General features: G+C 47.4%; 1 protein-coding gene across 4 annotated transcripts in view; it reads left to right on the top strand.

Annotated features, from left to right (window-relative positions):
- Window positions 1–16386, top strand: part of dst (dystonin) — a 614201-nt gene that overhangs the window by 424690 nt on the left and 173125 nt on the right. For all 4 annotated transcript variants that reach the window (XM_080191940.1, XM_080191941.1, XM_080191942.1 and 1 more), the window contains 3 exons: window positions 4373–4502; window positions 12371–12570; window positions 15520–16015. In XM_080191940.1, the coding sequence (XP_080048066.1) occupies window positions 4373–4502; window positions 12371–12570; window positions 15520–16015 (826 nt within the window). The remainder of the gene's footprint in view (window positions 1–4372; window positions 4503–12370; window positions 12571–15519; window positions 16016–16386) is intronic.

Here is a 16386-nt window from a genome sequence, read left to right as displayed (position 1 = left end):
CAGAGCGTCCCACAGCGCGTTTCAGTGGGCTATTTCTGAAGTTCGGTCGCTGTTGGTGAAATAAAATCACACTGGCCACTTTCACTTGGCACGTTCCCACAAATAACAGTGCGATAATGGCCAGATAATCTCTTCCAGTGATGTTGCCTGAGGATTAATCTAGGCTCAGGCCTTCCTTGCTCTTCATGCTGCATCTTTGAAGGGCCAACAGGACCTCGATTTAATGTCTCACCCGAGTGGTAGCATCTCTAACAGTGAAGCATTCCCTCAGTACTGCATTGAACTGCTGGCCGAGATTTTGGGCAGAATTTTACTGTCCCGCCTGCCATGGGAGTTGTAGCGAGTGGGACACTGACCATGCAAAGATCCATTGACCTCGAGCGGGATTTTCCGACCTTGGGGCGAGCGTGGCCGGAAAATCCCACCCTTTTGTGTCCAAGTCGTTCAAGTGGAACTTGAACCAAGAACCTGCTGCCTCTGAGGTGCAAGTCTGCCACTGACTGAAGCTGACAGCGGTCAGACCTTAACATGATCTCCAGGCATCTAAAACCGCATTAATAATGATGGGAAAATGAACAGATTGTCCTTGTAATTAGTCCGGGGATGAAAGGGTTGACGTTTGAGGAGAGATTAAACAGTCTTGGCTTGTAATGGATGGAGTTCAGAAGGGTGAGAGGGGATCTGATTGAGGCATAAAAAATTCTAAAGGGGTTGATGAGCAACTGTGGACCGAATGTTCCCTCTTATGGGGCAACCTAGAACAAGAGGTCACAGGGTACAGGGTGAGAGGCTGTAGATTTGACACTGAGATAAGGAGGAACTACTTCTCGCAGAGGGTGGTTGAATTTGTGGAACTCTCTGCCCTGCAGTGCAGTAGAGTCTCAATGGTTTCAAGAAGGAGATAGATATATTTCTAATAGAAAAGGGATAAGGGGATATGGGGAACAGGTAGGGAGGTGGATTTGAGGCCAGGGAGAGATTATAGAATTCCTGCAGTGCAGAAGGAGGCCATTTGGCCCCTCGAGCCTGCACCGACAATAATTCCACCCAGGCTCCTGTATTCCCATAACTCGTATATTTACCCTGCTAATCCCCCTGACACTCGAGGGCAATTTGTCACTGTGAATGCACCTAACCTGTACGTCTTTGGACTGTGGGAGGAAGCCGGAGCACCTGGAGGAAACCCACGCAGACACTTGGAGAACGTACAGACTCCACACAGACAGTCACCTGAGAGTGGAATTGAACTGGGGTCTGTGGCGCTGTGAGGCAGCAGTGCAGACCACTGTGCCACCCCCTAGAGATGAGCCATGATCTGATTGAATGGCGGAGTAGGCTTTAAGGGCTTAATCTGCCTATTTCTGCTCCTAATTCTTATGTTCCTAAAGCAACATCTCCTCCACACCCCCTCCCCACCAGCCCCCCCCCCCATGCCGAAAGAGTGAATGTTTAAAATGAAATTGAACAAGCTGTTCTAAGGCCTGAGCCAGCATGTAGGGCACACTCACTGGGTTGGTTATGAAGTACAAACTGCGAATACTCCTGTTGATTCAGCTGGGTAGAGGCCAGTTTATTATCCCAGCGCTCTTGGAGTTGTGTGTGCGTTCCAGAGGAGCAGGCCCCCTGGCAGCGTAACACATTGAACCAGAGCGCTGTGCTGCTGGAAACTGGCACGACTTCCCACCTGTGTTATTTCCTCAGTTTGTAAAGCTCTGTTCCCTCTTAGTGAAAGTTGGAGCCAGCAAACTTTTGGCTTTTCTCGTTTGGTTGGTGGGAGAAGGGTTGAAACAAGAAAATGACAAGGCACAGATTATTTCAGGCACTCAGTAGACCATAAGGCTTTGAGATAGAGGAACAGAATTAAACCATTCGGCCCATCGAGTCCACCATTCAATCAATTTCATTCAATAAGTTTCTCAACCTCATTATCCCACCTTTTCCCCATAACCTTTGATCCCCTTACCAATCAAGAACCTATCTATCTCCGTCTTAAATACACTCAATAAGGTAGCCTCCATAGCCTTCTGTGGCAATGAATTCCACAGATTCGCCACCCTCTGGCTGAAGAAATTCCTCCTCATCTCGGTTCTAAATGGTCGTCTCTTTACTCTGAGGCTGTGCCCTCGGATCCTGGTCTCTCCGACTAATGGAAACATCTTCCTCGTGGTCCACTGTATCCAGGCCTTTCAGTATTCTGGAAGTTTCAATGAGATCCCTCCTCATCCTTCTAAACTCCATTGAATACAGACCCAAAGTCCTTAGACACTCCTCATACGTCAAGCTTTTCATTCCCGGGATCGTTCTCACGAACCTCCTCTGGACCCTCTCCAAGGCCAGCACATCCTTCCTTACATACAGGGCCTGAAAGAGCTCCCAATGTTCCACATGTGGTCTGACCAGAGCCTTATAAAGCCTCATCAGTGCATTCCTGTATTCCATCAGATGCAGAGAGATTGTTTTTTTCACGGTGAGTTGTGATCTGGAATGCACTGCCTGGAAGGGTGGTGAAAGCAGATTCAATAGTGGCTTGTAAAAGGGGAACTTGGAAAAATAAAATTTTGCAGAGCTGTGGGAAAAGAACAAGGATGCATCTGATTGGACAGCTCTTTCAAGGAGCCAGCACAGGGGTGGTGGGCTGAATGGTCTCCTGCTGTGCTGATAGATTCTATGAAGTCAAGTCCATCCTGGTCCGCTAATAGGCTAACTAAATAATAAAGCCATCCCCGTTCCTCCTTGATTACCAATGTACAAATTAGCAGGCAGGAAAAGAGCAGCGAGCCAACTGGTCCCAAAGGAATGTTTGAGTCACATATGGGAACAACATTGTATGAGGAATGCATACCCATCAAAATATGAATAAAAAGTGTCCTCATGCCAACTGACTTGAATATAATGAGGACTGAAGTTCAAACTAGTTGTTGTGAGTTTCCGCCTTAAAGAAGAATCCCTACAGTGCAGAAGGAGGCTATTCGGCCCATCAAGTCTACACCGACTGTCCAACAGAACATATTATCCAGGGCCACCTCCATCCTAACCCCTTAACCCTATGTATTTACCCCGCTAATTCCCCTAACATCTTGGGACACTAAGGGGCAATTTAGCATAGCCTATCTACCTAACCTACACGTCCTGGAACAATCCCACCCAGGCCCTTTCCTCATAACCCCATGTATTTACCCTGCTAATCCCCCAGACGCTAAGGGGCAATTTAGCATGGCCAGTCCATCTAACCCACACGTCTTTGGACTGTGGGAGGAAACTAGAGCATCCGGAGGAAACCCATGCAGACATGAGGAGAATGTGCAAACTCCACACGGACAGTGACCCAAGGCCGGAATTGAACTCGGGTCCCTGGCGCTGTGAGGCAGCAGTGCTAACCACTGTGCCACTTATCCATCAGCTTCATCCCCTGCCCCAGAGGTACAGGATGAAGGGTTTCCTTGAAATGTGCAACTCTCCATGTTTACCAGGCTGGATTCAGAGATTATGGTGCCCCCTAAGAGAGTGGTTCTGGTATTTTCTCGAGAGACTAACTGTGGGTGATGCACTATTCTGGACATTGCAGTGGGTAATGGGAAACAACTGCTGGGTATCTCCAGACCGACGCCAACATTTTCAGTTTGTTCTTTAGTGTTTTCTAATTGGAACTGGTTTGCCATCCACTGTGTGACGTACTGTCACTAATTCGTACGAGTATGCGGTGGCACAGTGGTTAGCACTGCTGCCTCACAGCGCCAGGGACCCGGGTTCGATTCCCGGCTTGGGTCACTGTCTGTGTTGAGTTTGCACATTCTTCCTGTGTCTGTGTGGGTTTCCTCCCACAGTCCAAAAATGTGTGGGTTAGATTGGCCGTGCTAAATTGCCCCTTAGCGTCTGGGGGCTTAGCAGGGTAAATACATGGGGTTATGAGGAAAGGGCCTGGGTGGGATTGTTGTTGGTGCAGGCTCGATGGGCTGAATGGCCTCCTTCTGCACTGTAGGGATTCTATGATTCTATTTATATATATTTAGGATAACAAGAAAGTTTAAAAATAGCAGAAATCTATAAAAGTCTTTCAGATTCCAAAACATGTGCCAAACAAGTCGGGCACTTGTTAAAAAAACAGAGCCGTTAACCATGAATACTCCACTCAGCTTCTTGTTTTGTTTCTGGTGTTTTGAGAGGAATTACTTTTCATTCTGCTAACTCACCAGTGTGATATGTTAGGTAAACAAAGGACTAGCTTTCTTGTTATCTGTCCGATCCAACTGTAAAAGATAGTGTTTCGCTTCGTTTGCTTTTCAATTGTTGTTGGGTTTAAATGGTGAATGGAGAATAAAGGCGTCTAGATGTTGATCAGTAAATTAATCCTGGCCATTTCTTTTTGCTGCAGGCATTTGAAGCTGAGTTGAAGCAAAACACTGGCAAAGTTGGACAGGTGAAAGACAAGTTGGCACGGTTATTGGAGGAAAACACAGAGGCTCCTGAAGCTGGGAAGTGGAGGCAGTCATTGGATTACATAAGTAATATATCAAACTATTTATTGGACAACAGTTATTTTTAATGTCAGCTATTTAATGTTGTTTGCGCAACAGCTAAAACGTCTCTTGGTTAAGACCATTGTTTTTATTTCCTTTTTTTTTGAAGTTTTAAAGTTCATTTATCAGCGCCGCAAGTAGGTTTACATTAACACTGCGATGAAGTTACTGTGAAAATCCTCTTGTCACCACCACACTCCGGCACCTGTTTGGGTACACTGAGGGGGAATTTAGCACGGCCAATGCACCTAACCAGCACGTGTTTCGGATGGTGGGAGGAAACCCACGCAGACACGGAGAGAATGTGCAGATAAGAACATAACATAAGAACATAAGAAATAGGAGCAGGAGTAGGCCATCTAGCCCTTCGAGCCTGCCCCGCCATTCAATAAGATCATGGCTGATCTGTCGTGTCTCAGTTCGACATTCCCGCCCTCTCCCCATAACCCTTAATCCCCTCGCCTATCAAAAACCCATCAACCCACGTCTTAAATATATTCAGAGAGGCAGCCTCCACCACTTCAACGGGCAGAGAATTCCAGAGATTCACCACCCTTTGAGTGAAGAAGTTCCTCCTCAACTCCGTTCTAAACCGTCCCCCCCCTTTATCTTGAGGCTGTGATTCCACACAGGTGGTGACCCCCAAGCCAGGATCCGAACCCAGATCCCTGGCACCGTGAGGCAGCAGGGCTAAACCACTGTTGATCCTCCGGAAGGAATTCTTCAGTTGTAGGCAATAAAATATCGCAAAACTTACTCCAACTTATAAATCAAAGAAAAAGGTTTAATAAAGAAACTTTGTTACTCCAACACTTGAGGCCTCACCCTGGGCCATTCCAAGCTCCTCCCAGTTCACAACAGGTTCTTATTTATGCTGAGTCAGCTGGTCAGCACATCATTTTGTCATTGGTTAGATGGTTGACTGGGTCAGCTGACCCTTACAGCTTGCTACCATTGGTCACACTACAACAAATCCAATGTTATCATTGTTCACATTCTAACAATCACTGTGCCCCCACGCTGTGGGATGTAGGAGTCTCTGGTTGGGCCAACATTTGGTGCCTGTTGTAAATTGCCCCTTGAATTGAGTAACTTGCTCGGCCGTTTCAGAGGACAGTTCAGAGTCAACCACATTGTGGTGGTTCTGGAGTCACTGGGTAAGGCTGGCTGATTTCTTTCCCTAAAGGACACTGGTGGACTGAGGATGTTTTTACAACAATCGATAGTTTCATGGTCACCCTTCATGATCTAAATTTTATTGACTGAATTCACATTCTGCTAACTATCATGGTAGGATTTGAACCCATATCCCCAGAGTGTTAACCAGAGCTTGTGGATTACTAGGCCATTGACATTACCACTTGGCCACTCTCTCCTACAGGTACATTGCAATGAATTAAAACATTGAGTGGTTTCTAAGCTGAAAGAAATGTGGAAGATAGTAATGTAAAAATGGGGGTAGGTTACCCAGACCCTCAAATCTGTTTCATCATTCAGTCCAATCATGACTAATCTATACCTTATCTTTATTTACCCACCTTTGATCCCTTAATACTCTAGCCAGCAAAAGCATGTCAGTCCTAGCTTTGATAATTGAAATTTAGCTTCCATAGCATTTTGGGGGAAGGAGTTCCACATTCCCACTGGGACGGCACGGTAACACAGTGGTTAGCACTGTTGCCTCTCAGCGCCAGGGCCCCGGGTTCAATTCCTGTCTTGGATCACTATCTGTGTGGAGTTTCCATGTTTTCCCCATGTCTGTTTGGGTTTCTTCCGGGTGCTCTGGTTTCCCACCACAGTCCAAAGATGCGCATGTTAGGTGGATTGGCCATGCTAAGTTGTCCCTTAGTATCCGGGGGACTAGCGAGGGTAAATGCATGGGGTTGCGGGGATAGAGTCTGGGTGGGATTGTGATCAGTGCAGACTCGATGGGTCGAACGGTCTCTCTCTGCACTGTAGGATTCTATGATTTCCCCTATCCTTTGTGTGATTAAACTCACTTGCTCCTAAAAGCTCTCGCTCTGATTTTAAGATCCACAACACTGGATTTTGCACAGTGCAACAGCTGTTGTCAGTCCCACTTTGAGGCCAAAAGGATAGTTGGTGTGGAAATTAGGGCAGTTCTGAACTCGATACCTCGTAGGAGTGCCAGGTCACATACTTAGTTTCAGGCTGGTGTTATGGTGGTTTTGTTATGGAGACTTTGGCTGCGCACAACTGGAAAATGTTCATTTTCTCGAGTGCTTGATGTTTCCAGCTGGGCCAAAACGTATTAATCACTTTGTGGCGGAGACTTTTTTTGTGGTGCGTGGCAGAAATGCCAAATATTCCAGATGCTAGAAATCTGAATTAAAAACGGAAAATGCCAAAAAGACCGTGGATGTGAATGTGCCAGTCATCCTTTTGAAGCCTCGAAAATCCCTCCAAAAATGGGGGTGGTCTTACACACCGAGTTTACAAGTAGACCGTGAGCATTGGTTAGTCTCCCAGTAATAAAAGATGATGCAAGTCCAGCTCCTTCACAAACTCATTTTATTGTTTTACAAGAGGGGCACAGTGGTTAGCGCTGCTGCCTCGCAGCTCCAGGGACCCAGGTTCGATTCCCTGTGTGGAGTCTGCACGTTCTCCCCATGTCTGCGTGGGGTTTCCCCCTCGTGCTCCTGTTTCCTCACAGGCCAAAGAGGTGTGGGTTAGGGCCATGCTAAATTGCCCCTCAGTGCCAGGGGGATTGGCAGGGTGTAAGTAGGTGCGGTTACGAGGATGGGGCCTGGTTGGGATTGTTGTCGGCGCAGGCTCGATGGGCCGAATGACCTCCTTCTGCACTGTAGGGTTTCTTTGATTTGTGTGGACTCCACATATACACACCTATTACCCAGTTCCACCCCTTTTATATATGACTGTATTAAACAATTAACATGGAAATTAGGTCTAAAGTGGAAGTTTGCAGTTAACCCATTGCTAATGAGCGTGGGTGGTCGCCATTTTGAAACATCATCATCATCATCATCATCTGACGCAAAGAATGGAGCGTCTTAAACTCCCATACATCTTTGCAACACCTGCCCGATTCCTTACACTCGGCTCGTAAGGTGCCAGTGAGGAAAATGTGAGATTTTATGGAGTGATTGGTCGCCTGCCTCAACCTATGTGAGTATCACATGCCTGGCTGAAAAGAGGGGTGTTGTTATGCGATGAGTAAATGCAAAGGCATGATCTTTGAGGCTGGAAAAATGGTGTCGATTTATCTGATATGTGGGAGTGGTTCCCAGCCTGGTATGTGTCATGACACTCCTCCATACTATATATATAAAAAAAACACTTGAGGCACACCTCCTCCTACATTCTCTGTCTCTGCCCCTGATTGGGAACTTTTGTTTTATTAATCTCTCCCCACTTCTCCCAGGGTTTTTGCGCCCTTGTTGAGCTTTTGGGTTTTGTGTGGGCGCGCGGGAGCCTTTGTCTTCAGCTCCAAGTCCTGTTGGTTACGGGCACCGGCCTGAACAGCATTTTTAAAAAATCTAAAACCACGCGTGTGCGGCTCTTACCCCATGCACGGGAGGCCAAAGATTCATCGGGTCTTGGAGATACCGACCACAGGGATGAAGGTGAAGGTTCACTTTAGTTGAATAACTTGAATTCTGCATCATTTTGGCAGCACAGTTGGTGGTTGGGGGGCATTGGGGGGCACATGGGTCTTCACGGCACAGGGAACTACTCGTGTATGACATCCAGTAGGAGAGAGAAACAGAATCAGAAGTGGCACTGACCTGAACTGTCATCTCCTAAATGTTTCTCTCGCCACAGATGCTGCCTGACCTGTTGGGTGTTTACAGCATTTGATACTGAAATTGATTTCTATAAAGTGCTTTGCAGTCAATGAAATATAATTGCCTTATTCTAAGAATAAATGCAGGAGCCAGGAGGGAAGAGTGTATATAAACGCAGAATTAGGAACAGGATCGGGGCACTCGGATCCTCGCGCCTGCTTCACCATTCAGTGAGCTCACAGGATCCCTTCAGTGCACAAGGAGGCCTTTCAGCCCATCAAGTCTGCACTCTCTGGCAGAGAACCTTGCCCTGGCCCCCTCCCCCACCCAATCCCCATAAAACCCCACACATCTACCATGGCTAATCCAACTAACCTACATATCTGGGGACATCAAGGGGCAATCCACAGCATGGTGGCCCAGTGGTTAACGCTGCTGCCTCACAGTGCCAGAACCCGGGTTCAGTTCCCGACTTGGGTAACCATCTGTGTGGAGTTTACACGTTTCTCTGCGTGGGCTTTCTCCGGTTTCCTCCCACAGTCTGAAAGACGTGCTGGTTAGGGCGCATTGGCCGTGCTAAATCCTCCCTCAGTGTACCCGAACAGGCGCCCGAGTGTGGCGACTAGTGGATTTTCACAGTAACTTCACTGCAGCGTTAATGTAAGCCTACTCGTGACACTGATAAATAAGCTTTAAAGCTAACCTGCGCATCTTTGGACTGACTGTGTCTGATCTGAGTTCTCCACATTCCATATAACCTTTCACCCTCGTTCCTTACCAAGAATCTACCTCCCTTTTGCCTGAAAACTTTTCAGAAGCTCTGCTTTTGAGGAAGAGAGTTTACAAAGATTCACAACCCTTTGTGTGAGAGAAAAAAAATACTTGCTCACTCCTGTCTTAAGTGGGCAACCCTTTATGTTTTTAAACAGCAGCTTCTCACTCTAGATTCTCCCACAAGAGGAAACATCCTCTCCACGTAAGCGAGGTTCGTTCGCTTGCTGGTTAACTTACTACGTTACCAGTGAATTCATCACGCGGTGAAGAGAGCCTGTTCCGGAGTGGGGAGACAAGTTGAATGTTGCTGGGCTGCACAAACTTTACTGGAGAATGAAACAACCCCTTTGGGAAAGTGCTGATCCCTCTGTTCAGTGCACAAACAAACCTGTGTGTCCTTCACTCAAATGCAGCCATTATGCGGCCATTGTATTGTCACCTCCCTGATTACTTCTCTTACAATCTTTTTCCCTAAGATTAATTCCACGCTGAATAGTCCCGTTGTCTTTTCGTTCAAAATGACGAGTTGTATGAGCGTTTTTCTCAGCGAAACACTGTAACGCTCAACAAAATGCAGTTTGTTGCAGAAAGAATCAAGTTGTTGAGACAGGGAAAGTGTCGGTGAGGATGGCTGGAAAGCCAAAAGCAGCAGAAATGTTTATTGTTATGAAAGGCGCATTCTTTCTGTGCCGTACAATTAATGAAGGGTTGGTTCTGAATGCCTGACCTACCTTCCGTGTGTATCTGTCCCTCTGCTTTGAGCTACTCCCTGAAAGTGTTCTTTGTTTTGTGTTCTGCACATCTTACAAAGTCAGTTCCCCGAGTGGATCTCCATTTCCTTCACATTATTCTGTGGAATGTGTCCCGCTCAATCCGTAACCCACTTTGAAGCTGATTGCTGTAAATTCAATGCTGGAAGCAAGACTCTCTCTTCCATCTCTTCCCCACTTCCCGTTCTCCATGTCCCATTTTCTCTCTTCCTGTCTCCCCCTCCCACCTTATCCCCCTTTCCATCGTTCCCCCATTTTTCCAGCTCTTCACTTGTTCTTTACCTCAGCTCCCCCTCTCCCGTTTTACTTACCATCTCCCCACTTTGCACCCAGCATTCCCTCTCATTTATCCCTCATACTTCTTCTCCCATCTCCGCCCACAACTTTGATCCCCTCTCTCTCCCACTTTCACCTTTCTTTCCATCTCTCCCTTCTTCCCATCTCTCCCTTCCACTTTCACGCTCTCCTCATCTCTCCCTTCCACCCAAAACTCCCTCCCACTTTCGCCCTCTCCTCATCTCTTACTCCCATTTTCCCAAACCCCCAGGTTCCATTAAGGGTGGCATGGTGGTGCAGTGATGAGCGCTGTCACCTCACAATGCTAGGGCCTTGGGTTCGATTCTGGCCTCGGGTCACTGTCTATGCAGAGTATGCACGTTCTCCCTGTGTTTGCTTGGGTTTCCTCCGGGTGCTCTGGTTTCCTCCCACAGCCCACAGATGTGCAGGTTTGGTGGCTAGGCCATGCTAAATGTGCAGAGTCGTGGGGAGGGGTCGGAGGGCTCTTACCCTGCACCATTCCTTTGTCATTTCTGTGCCATACATTCACTTAGTCTCTGTTTTTGTGTCTTCAATCTCTCTCTTTCTCTCTCCATGTCTGCCTCCCCACCCGCCCCGCCCCCCCCCCTTCCTTCTGCATGTGTACACACACTCTTGGCTCACACTTTTTTTCCATGAACTTTCTGAATGTGCTCTCACCCTGTATATGACCAGGGGAGGCAGTGGCCTCATGGTATTATCGCTGGACTATTAATCCATGAAACTCAGCCAATGTTCTGGGGACCCATGTTCGAATCCCACCAAAGCAGATGGTGGAATTAGAATTCAGTTTAAAAAATCTGATATTAAGAATCCACTGATGACCATGAAAACATTGTCAATCGTTGGAAAAATCCATCTGGATCACTAAATTATTTTATTCATTCATGGGACATGCATGTCGCTGGCTGGCCAGCATTTATTGCCCATCCCTAGTTGCCTTTGGAGGGCAGTTGAGAGTCAACCACATTGCTGTGTCCCTGGAGTCACATGTAGGCCAGACCGGGTAAGGATGGCAGATTTCCTTCCCTAAAGGACATGAGCGAGCCCTATGGGATTTTCCAACAATCGAGAATGGTCATCAGTAGACACTTAATTCCAGGCTTTTTGTAAAATTCAAGTTCCACCACCTGCCGTGGCGGGATTTGAACCTGGATCCCCAGAATATTAACTGAGTTTCTGGATTAATAATCTAGCAATACAATCACTGGGCCATCACCTCCCTTATGTCCTTAGACAAAGACGTGTGTGGGTTAGGTTGATTGGCTGTGCTAAATTGCCCTTTAGTGTCCTGGGATGTGTAGACGAGAGGGATTAGTGGGGTAAATGTGGGGTTGTGGGGATAGGGCCTGGAGTGGGATTGTTGTCAGTGCCGACTCAATGGGCCAAATAGCCGCCTTCTGCAATGTAGTCTTTCTATGATTCTATGAGCTGGCCTACATGTGACTCCAGAGCCACAGCAATGTGGTTGACTCTCGACTGCCCTCTGAAATGGCCTAGTAAAGCACTCAGTTATAACAATCGCTTCAGAAGACAACGCACCACCAGCTTCCCAAGGGTAATAAATACTAGTCAGTCAGCGATGCCCATACCCCACAAATGTATAAAAAAAGTTACTGTGAAAATCCCCTAGTCGCCACACTCCGGCACCCGTTCGGGTACACTGAGGGAGAATTTAGCACGGCCAATGCACCTAACCAGCACGTCTTTCGGACTGTGGGAGGAAACCCACACAGATACGTGAAGAATGTGCAAACTCCACACAGACAATGACCCAAGTTGGAAATCGAGCCCGGGTCCCTGGCGCAGTGAAGCAGCAGTGCTAACCACTGTGTCACCCTGCATGTGCTCTGTCTGACTCCCTGCTCACTCGATCTGTGTTTACTCCCTGCCTGCTCTTATCCAACTGACTTTCTATCCTACTCCAGAGCCGCAGGACTCTCAACTGCCCTCCGAAATGGCCTAGTAAACCACTCAGTTGTAACAGTCGCTCAAGAAGGCAGCTCACCACCGCTTGCTCTTTGCTCACACGCTTGTATTTGATCTCCTGTGTGTGTGTGTGTGTGTGTGTGCGTGTGTGCGCTTATGGGTTTTGCGAGTGGCTTCACCCAGCCAGAGCAGTGTTCAATGTTAAGCATGCTGACCGCCATTCTGTTCTGTGAAAACCTACTGGGCAAAGAGACGCTTCTGAAAGGAACAATCCATTTTCAATACCGTCTTCCTTTAGATTCCAAATGGCAGCAGGTCAGCCAGTCGGCAGCTGAGCGGCAGCAGAAGTTGGAGGAGTCGTCCAGCTTCCTCACTCAGTTTGAAACAGCGGAGATGCAGCTCAGCCAGTGGCTTGTTGAGAAGGAGCTCATGATGAATGTGCTTGGACCGCTCTCCATTGACCCACACATGCTGAATAATCAGAAACAACAAGTTCAGGTAAGGACTAACATCGATTACAAGAATTCCTAACAGATATTCAGTGAACTTGGTTTATTGGGTGAACATTTCTGTTGAGCTCAAAGAGGTCGAGGAGATTTGCTTCTCGTGCAGTGGGTTGTTGTCTAGAATGTACTGCCTGAAAGGCCGGTAGAAGCACAGTTAAAAATTCAGAAGAGGTTTGCATAAGGAGGAAAAGTTACATTGATTGCTCTGGAGAAAGAGGCGGGGAGTGGGAGCAATTGGATAGCTCTTTCAAAGAGCTTTACGCTAGCATAAGAACATAAGAAATAGGAGCAGGAGTAGGCCATCTAGCCCTTCGAGCCTGCCCCGCCATTCAATAAGATCATGGCTGATCTGTCGTGGCTCAGTTCCACATTCCCGCCCTCTCCCCATAACCCTTAATCCCCTCTCTTATCAAGAACCCATCAACCCGCTTCTTAAAAATATTTAGCGAGGTAGCCTCCACCACTTCAACGGGCAGAGAATTCCAGAGATTCACCACTCTTTGAGTGAAGAAGTTCCTCCTCAACTCCGTTCTAAACCGCCCCCCCTTTATCTTGAGGCTGTGCCCCCTAGTCCTACTGTCCTTTCTGAGCGGGAAGAGTCTCTCCACCTCTATCCTATCCATCCCATTCATCATCTTATATGTCTCAATGATGGGCCAAATGGCCTCAATTTGTACCATTGGATTCAGAATGTCTGGCCAATAATGAAATAGCAATTGTTTAAAAGTGTTTTGTTTTGATTCAATAAAAGTATCAGCGAGGATAAACTGAGAAAAGGTGGCTTCTGACACTCATCAACTTGGGCAAATTTGCCCATGTCCAAACGTATTTTTAACACCACGTACTGGGAGCAGGAAGAACATGAAAATTGGCCGAAATAAGTGTCGGGTGGAATGATATGAATTTCCTCGTTTACAAAGTCGGCTAAAGCTTTCTGTTTTTGTTATGATGTTAACAGGAGGTGTTTGTTATTCTCTGTGAGTGAGGGAAATCGCGTATCGCCACGTGTGGTCCTATTGACTCGACTGATGGCTGGTTTTTAATATCAGGGTTTCGACTGTGTTTTAGACTCTCAGAAATTTACAGCTCACAAAGTGGGTTATCACTCTTGTAAAGAGCTTAATTCCAAACTTACTCCCATGACTTTGAGGGTGGCACAGTGGTTAGCACTGCTGCCTCACAATGCCAGGGACCCAGGTTCAATTCCAGCTTGGGTGAATGTCTGTGTGGAGTTTGCACATTCTCCCCGTGTCTGCGTGGGTTTCCTCCGGGTGCTCCAATTTCCTCCCGCACTCCAAAGATGTGCGGGTTAGATGCATTGGCCTTGCTAAATTGCCCCTTAGTGTCAGGGGATTAGCAGGGTAAGTATGTGGGGTTATGGGATTAGGGCCTGGGAGGGATTGTGGTCGGTGCAGACTTGATGGACCGAATGGCCTCCCGCACTGTAGGGTTTCTGTGAAGATTCAATGACCTTATGATTCTACCCTTTCTCCATTCTTTTGTGAACTTACCTCCAAATATTTGCCCATTTCCTTTTTGGAAATCCATTAAGAATTCTGTTTTCACCATCGTTTCAATTCCCTAACCTTTCCCACTTTAAGCAGTGTGGACACGAGTTACTGATTCACCGACTAGTTAAAGTGGTTTTTCTGTATTTTCCTCCGATTAAAGCTCTCATGATTCCCTCATGCTTGTCAGATCGTTTGCCCTTCATTGCAGTGAAAAGTGCCTCTGGCTTTCTTGGCTGGAAAGACTATCTATCCATCATCTCTGATTGCCACTTGCTGCCCTGCTTACTTTGTCTCCAGTGACTGTCTGAGAAGGTGGAGTCATAACACTAGTAATCATAATGCTAATAACTCATAACACTCGCTGAAGCTAAGGAGCAGCATCCCACATTCCTGGGAGTATCCAGCTCGCCTTCTGAAATGTTGATGGTTAAAAGTTTAAAGTTTATTTATTTGTTAGTGTTACAATAGGCTCAGATTAACACTGCAATGAAATTACTGTGAAAATCCCCTAGTCACCCCACTCCGGCACCTGTTTGAGGGATAATTTAGCATGGCCAGTGCACCTAACCAGCACGCCTTCCAGATCATGGAAGGAAACCGGAGCACCCGGTGAAAACCCACACAGACACGGGGAGAATATGCAGACTCAGCACTGACAGTGACCCAAGCTGAGAATTGAACCCGGATCCCGGGCGCTGTGAGGCAGCAGCGCTAACCGCTGCGCCACCGTGTCAATCAATCCACCACCTTGAACATTCACTCACTCCACCACCGACTCACAGTAGCAGCACAATGTATCATCTACAAGGTGCGTTGCAGGAACGCACCAAGGCCCTTTTAACAGCACCCTCCAGACCCATGACCTCTATTGCATAGAAGGACAAGGGCAGAAGCTGTGTGGGGGAGCCACCACCTGCAAGTTTCCCTCCAAGTCACTCGTCATTCTGATTTGTAAATACATCGCAGTTCCTTCACTGTCAGTGGGTCGAAATCCTGGAAGTCCCTGCCTAACAGCACCGTGGGTGTTCCTACACCACATGGACTGCAGCGTTTCAAGAAGGCAGTTCTCCACCACTACCTTCTCGAGGGCAATTAAAGGTGGACAATAAACGCTGGCCTAGTCAGCGACGCCTACATCTCATCAATAAATAAATATGGATTAAAAACATTCTCAATTTTTCAAATCTGTATCAGCAAATGTATGGTGTGAACGCCCCACAAGTTTGCAAATGACGAACCCACACGCTGGGTTAAGTTTGGGCTCAGGTAAGAACTTAAGAAAACCACTTAATCTTCACCGTTGCCGTTCCATATTGTTAAAAACCTTTATTGAATTTTGCGACTTGGGATTGGTCTCGACACATCACTGTGTCTCGGAGAGCTCCTCACTCTTGTGTTGGTTTTTCTCTCTCTCTCTCTCTCGTTCCCAGATTCTGCTCAAGGAGTTTGAGACTCGAAAGCCTCAGCACGAACAGCTGACGACAGCGGCCGACGGCATCCTGAGGCAGTCGGACGAGCCTTCCCCGGCCTGCAGGGTTGTGAGCGACCAGCTGGCTGCCGTGACGCGGAAGTGGGACGACTTGACCGGGCAGCTGGTTGCCCGGTCCGACCTGATCGACCGGGCCATCGTCAAAAGCACCCGGTACCAGAGTCTGGTTGAGGACCTCTCGGGCAGGCTGAGGGCCCTGGACGCTAAGCTGGCCGGCCAACCAGCCGTCGGCTCCCAGCCTGAAGCGGTCAAGTCCCAACTGGAGGCAGCCAGTGAAATCCGATCGGAGGTGGAGAGGGAGGAGAAATGCGTGCAGGAGGCCCAGGCCCTCTGCGAAGAGATCTCCACCCTCGTCGGTGAACAGTACCTGAAAGCTGAGCTCAGCAGGCAGTTGGACAACGTCTTGAAGCCCTTCCGAGACCTGGAGGAAAGAGCAGGTGAGCGGTTCAATTCGAGGATCGAATACTGTTACGACACAGAAGTCGATTCCCTTTTTAGAAGCCGAGTCTCCACAAAGAGGAATACCTCGCCCCGTAATCTGTTAAAAGTGTGTGGGAAGGTGTGAACTGCCCTTCAGTTATGTTTAGTGGGTTAACTAACAGAAATACCTGACACGCACGTAAAAATGAACACTTAACAATTTATTTATTGAACTAACAGGGAACTTTAAACAAGTAGCATACTGAACAAAATAAGATTCTACTGGAATGCTGATCAAGTAAGTACAATATCCATTCGTGAACCAAAACTATAACAATAGAATTCCGACACGTTCAAAATAATACAACCAAGTTTTGTGTCTATCGGA

This window comes from Carcharhinus amblyrhynchos, chromosome 7 (genome assembly GCF_965287045.1).
Source record: "Carcharhinus amblyrhynchos chromosome 7, sCarAmb.v2.hapA, whole genome shotgun sequence".
Classification (NCBI taxonomy): Eukaryota; Metazoa; Chordata; class Chondrichthyes; order Carcharhiniformes; family Carcharhinidae; genus Carcharhinus; species Carcharhinus amblyrhynchos.
The sequence above is the reverse complement of the archived record's forward strand: the minus strand, read 5'-3'. Positions and strand labels throughout refer to the sequence as shown.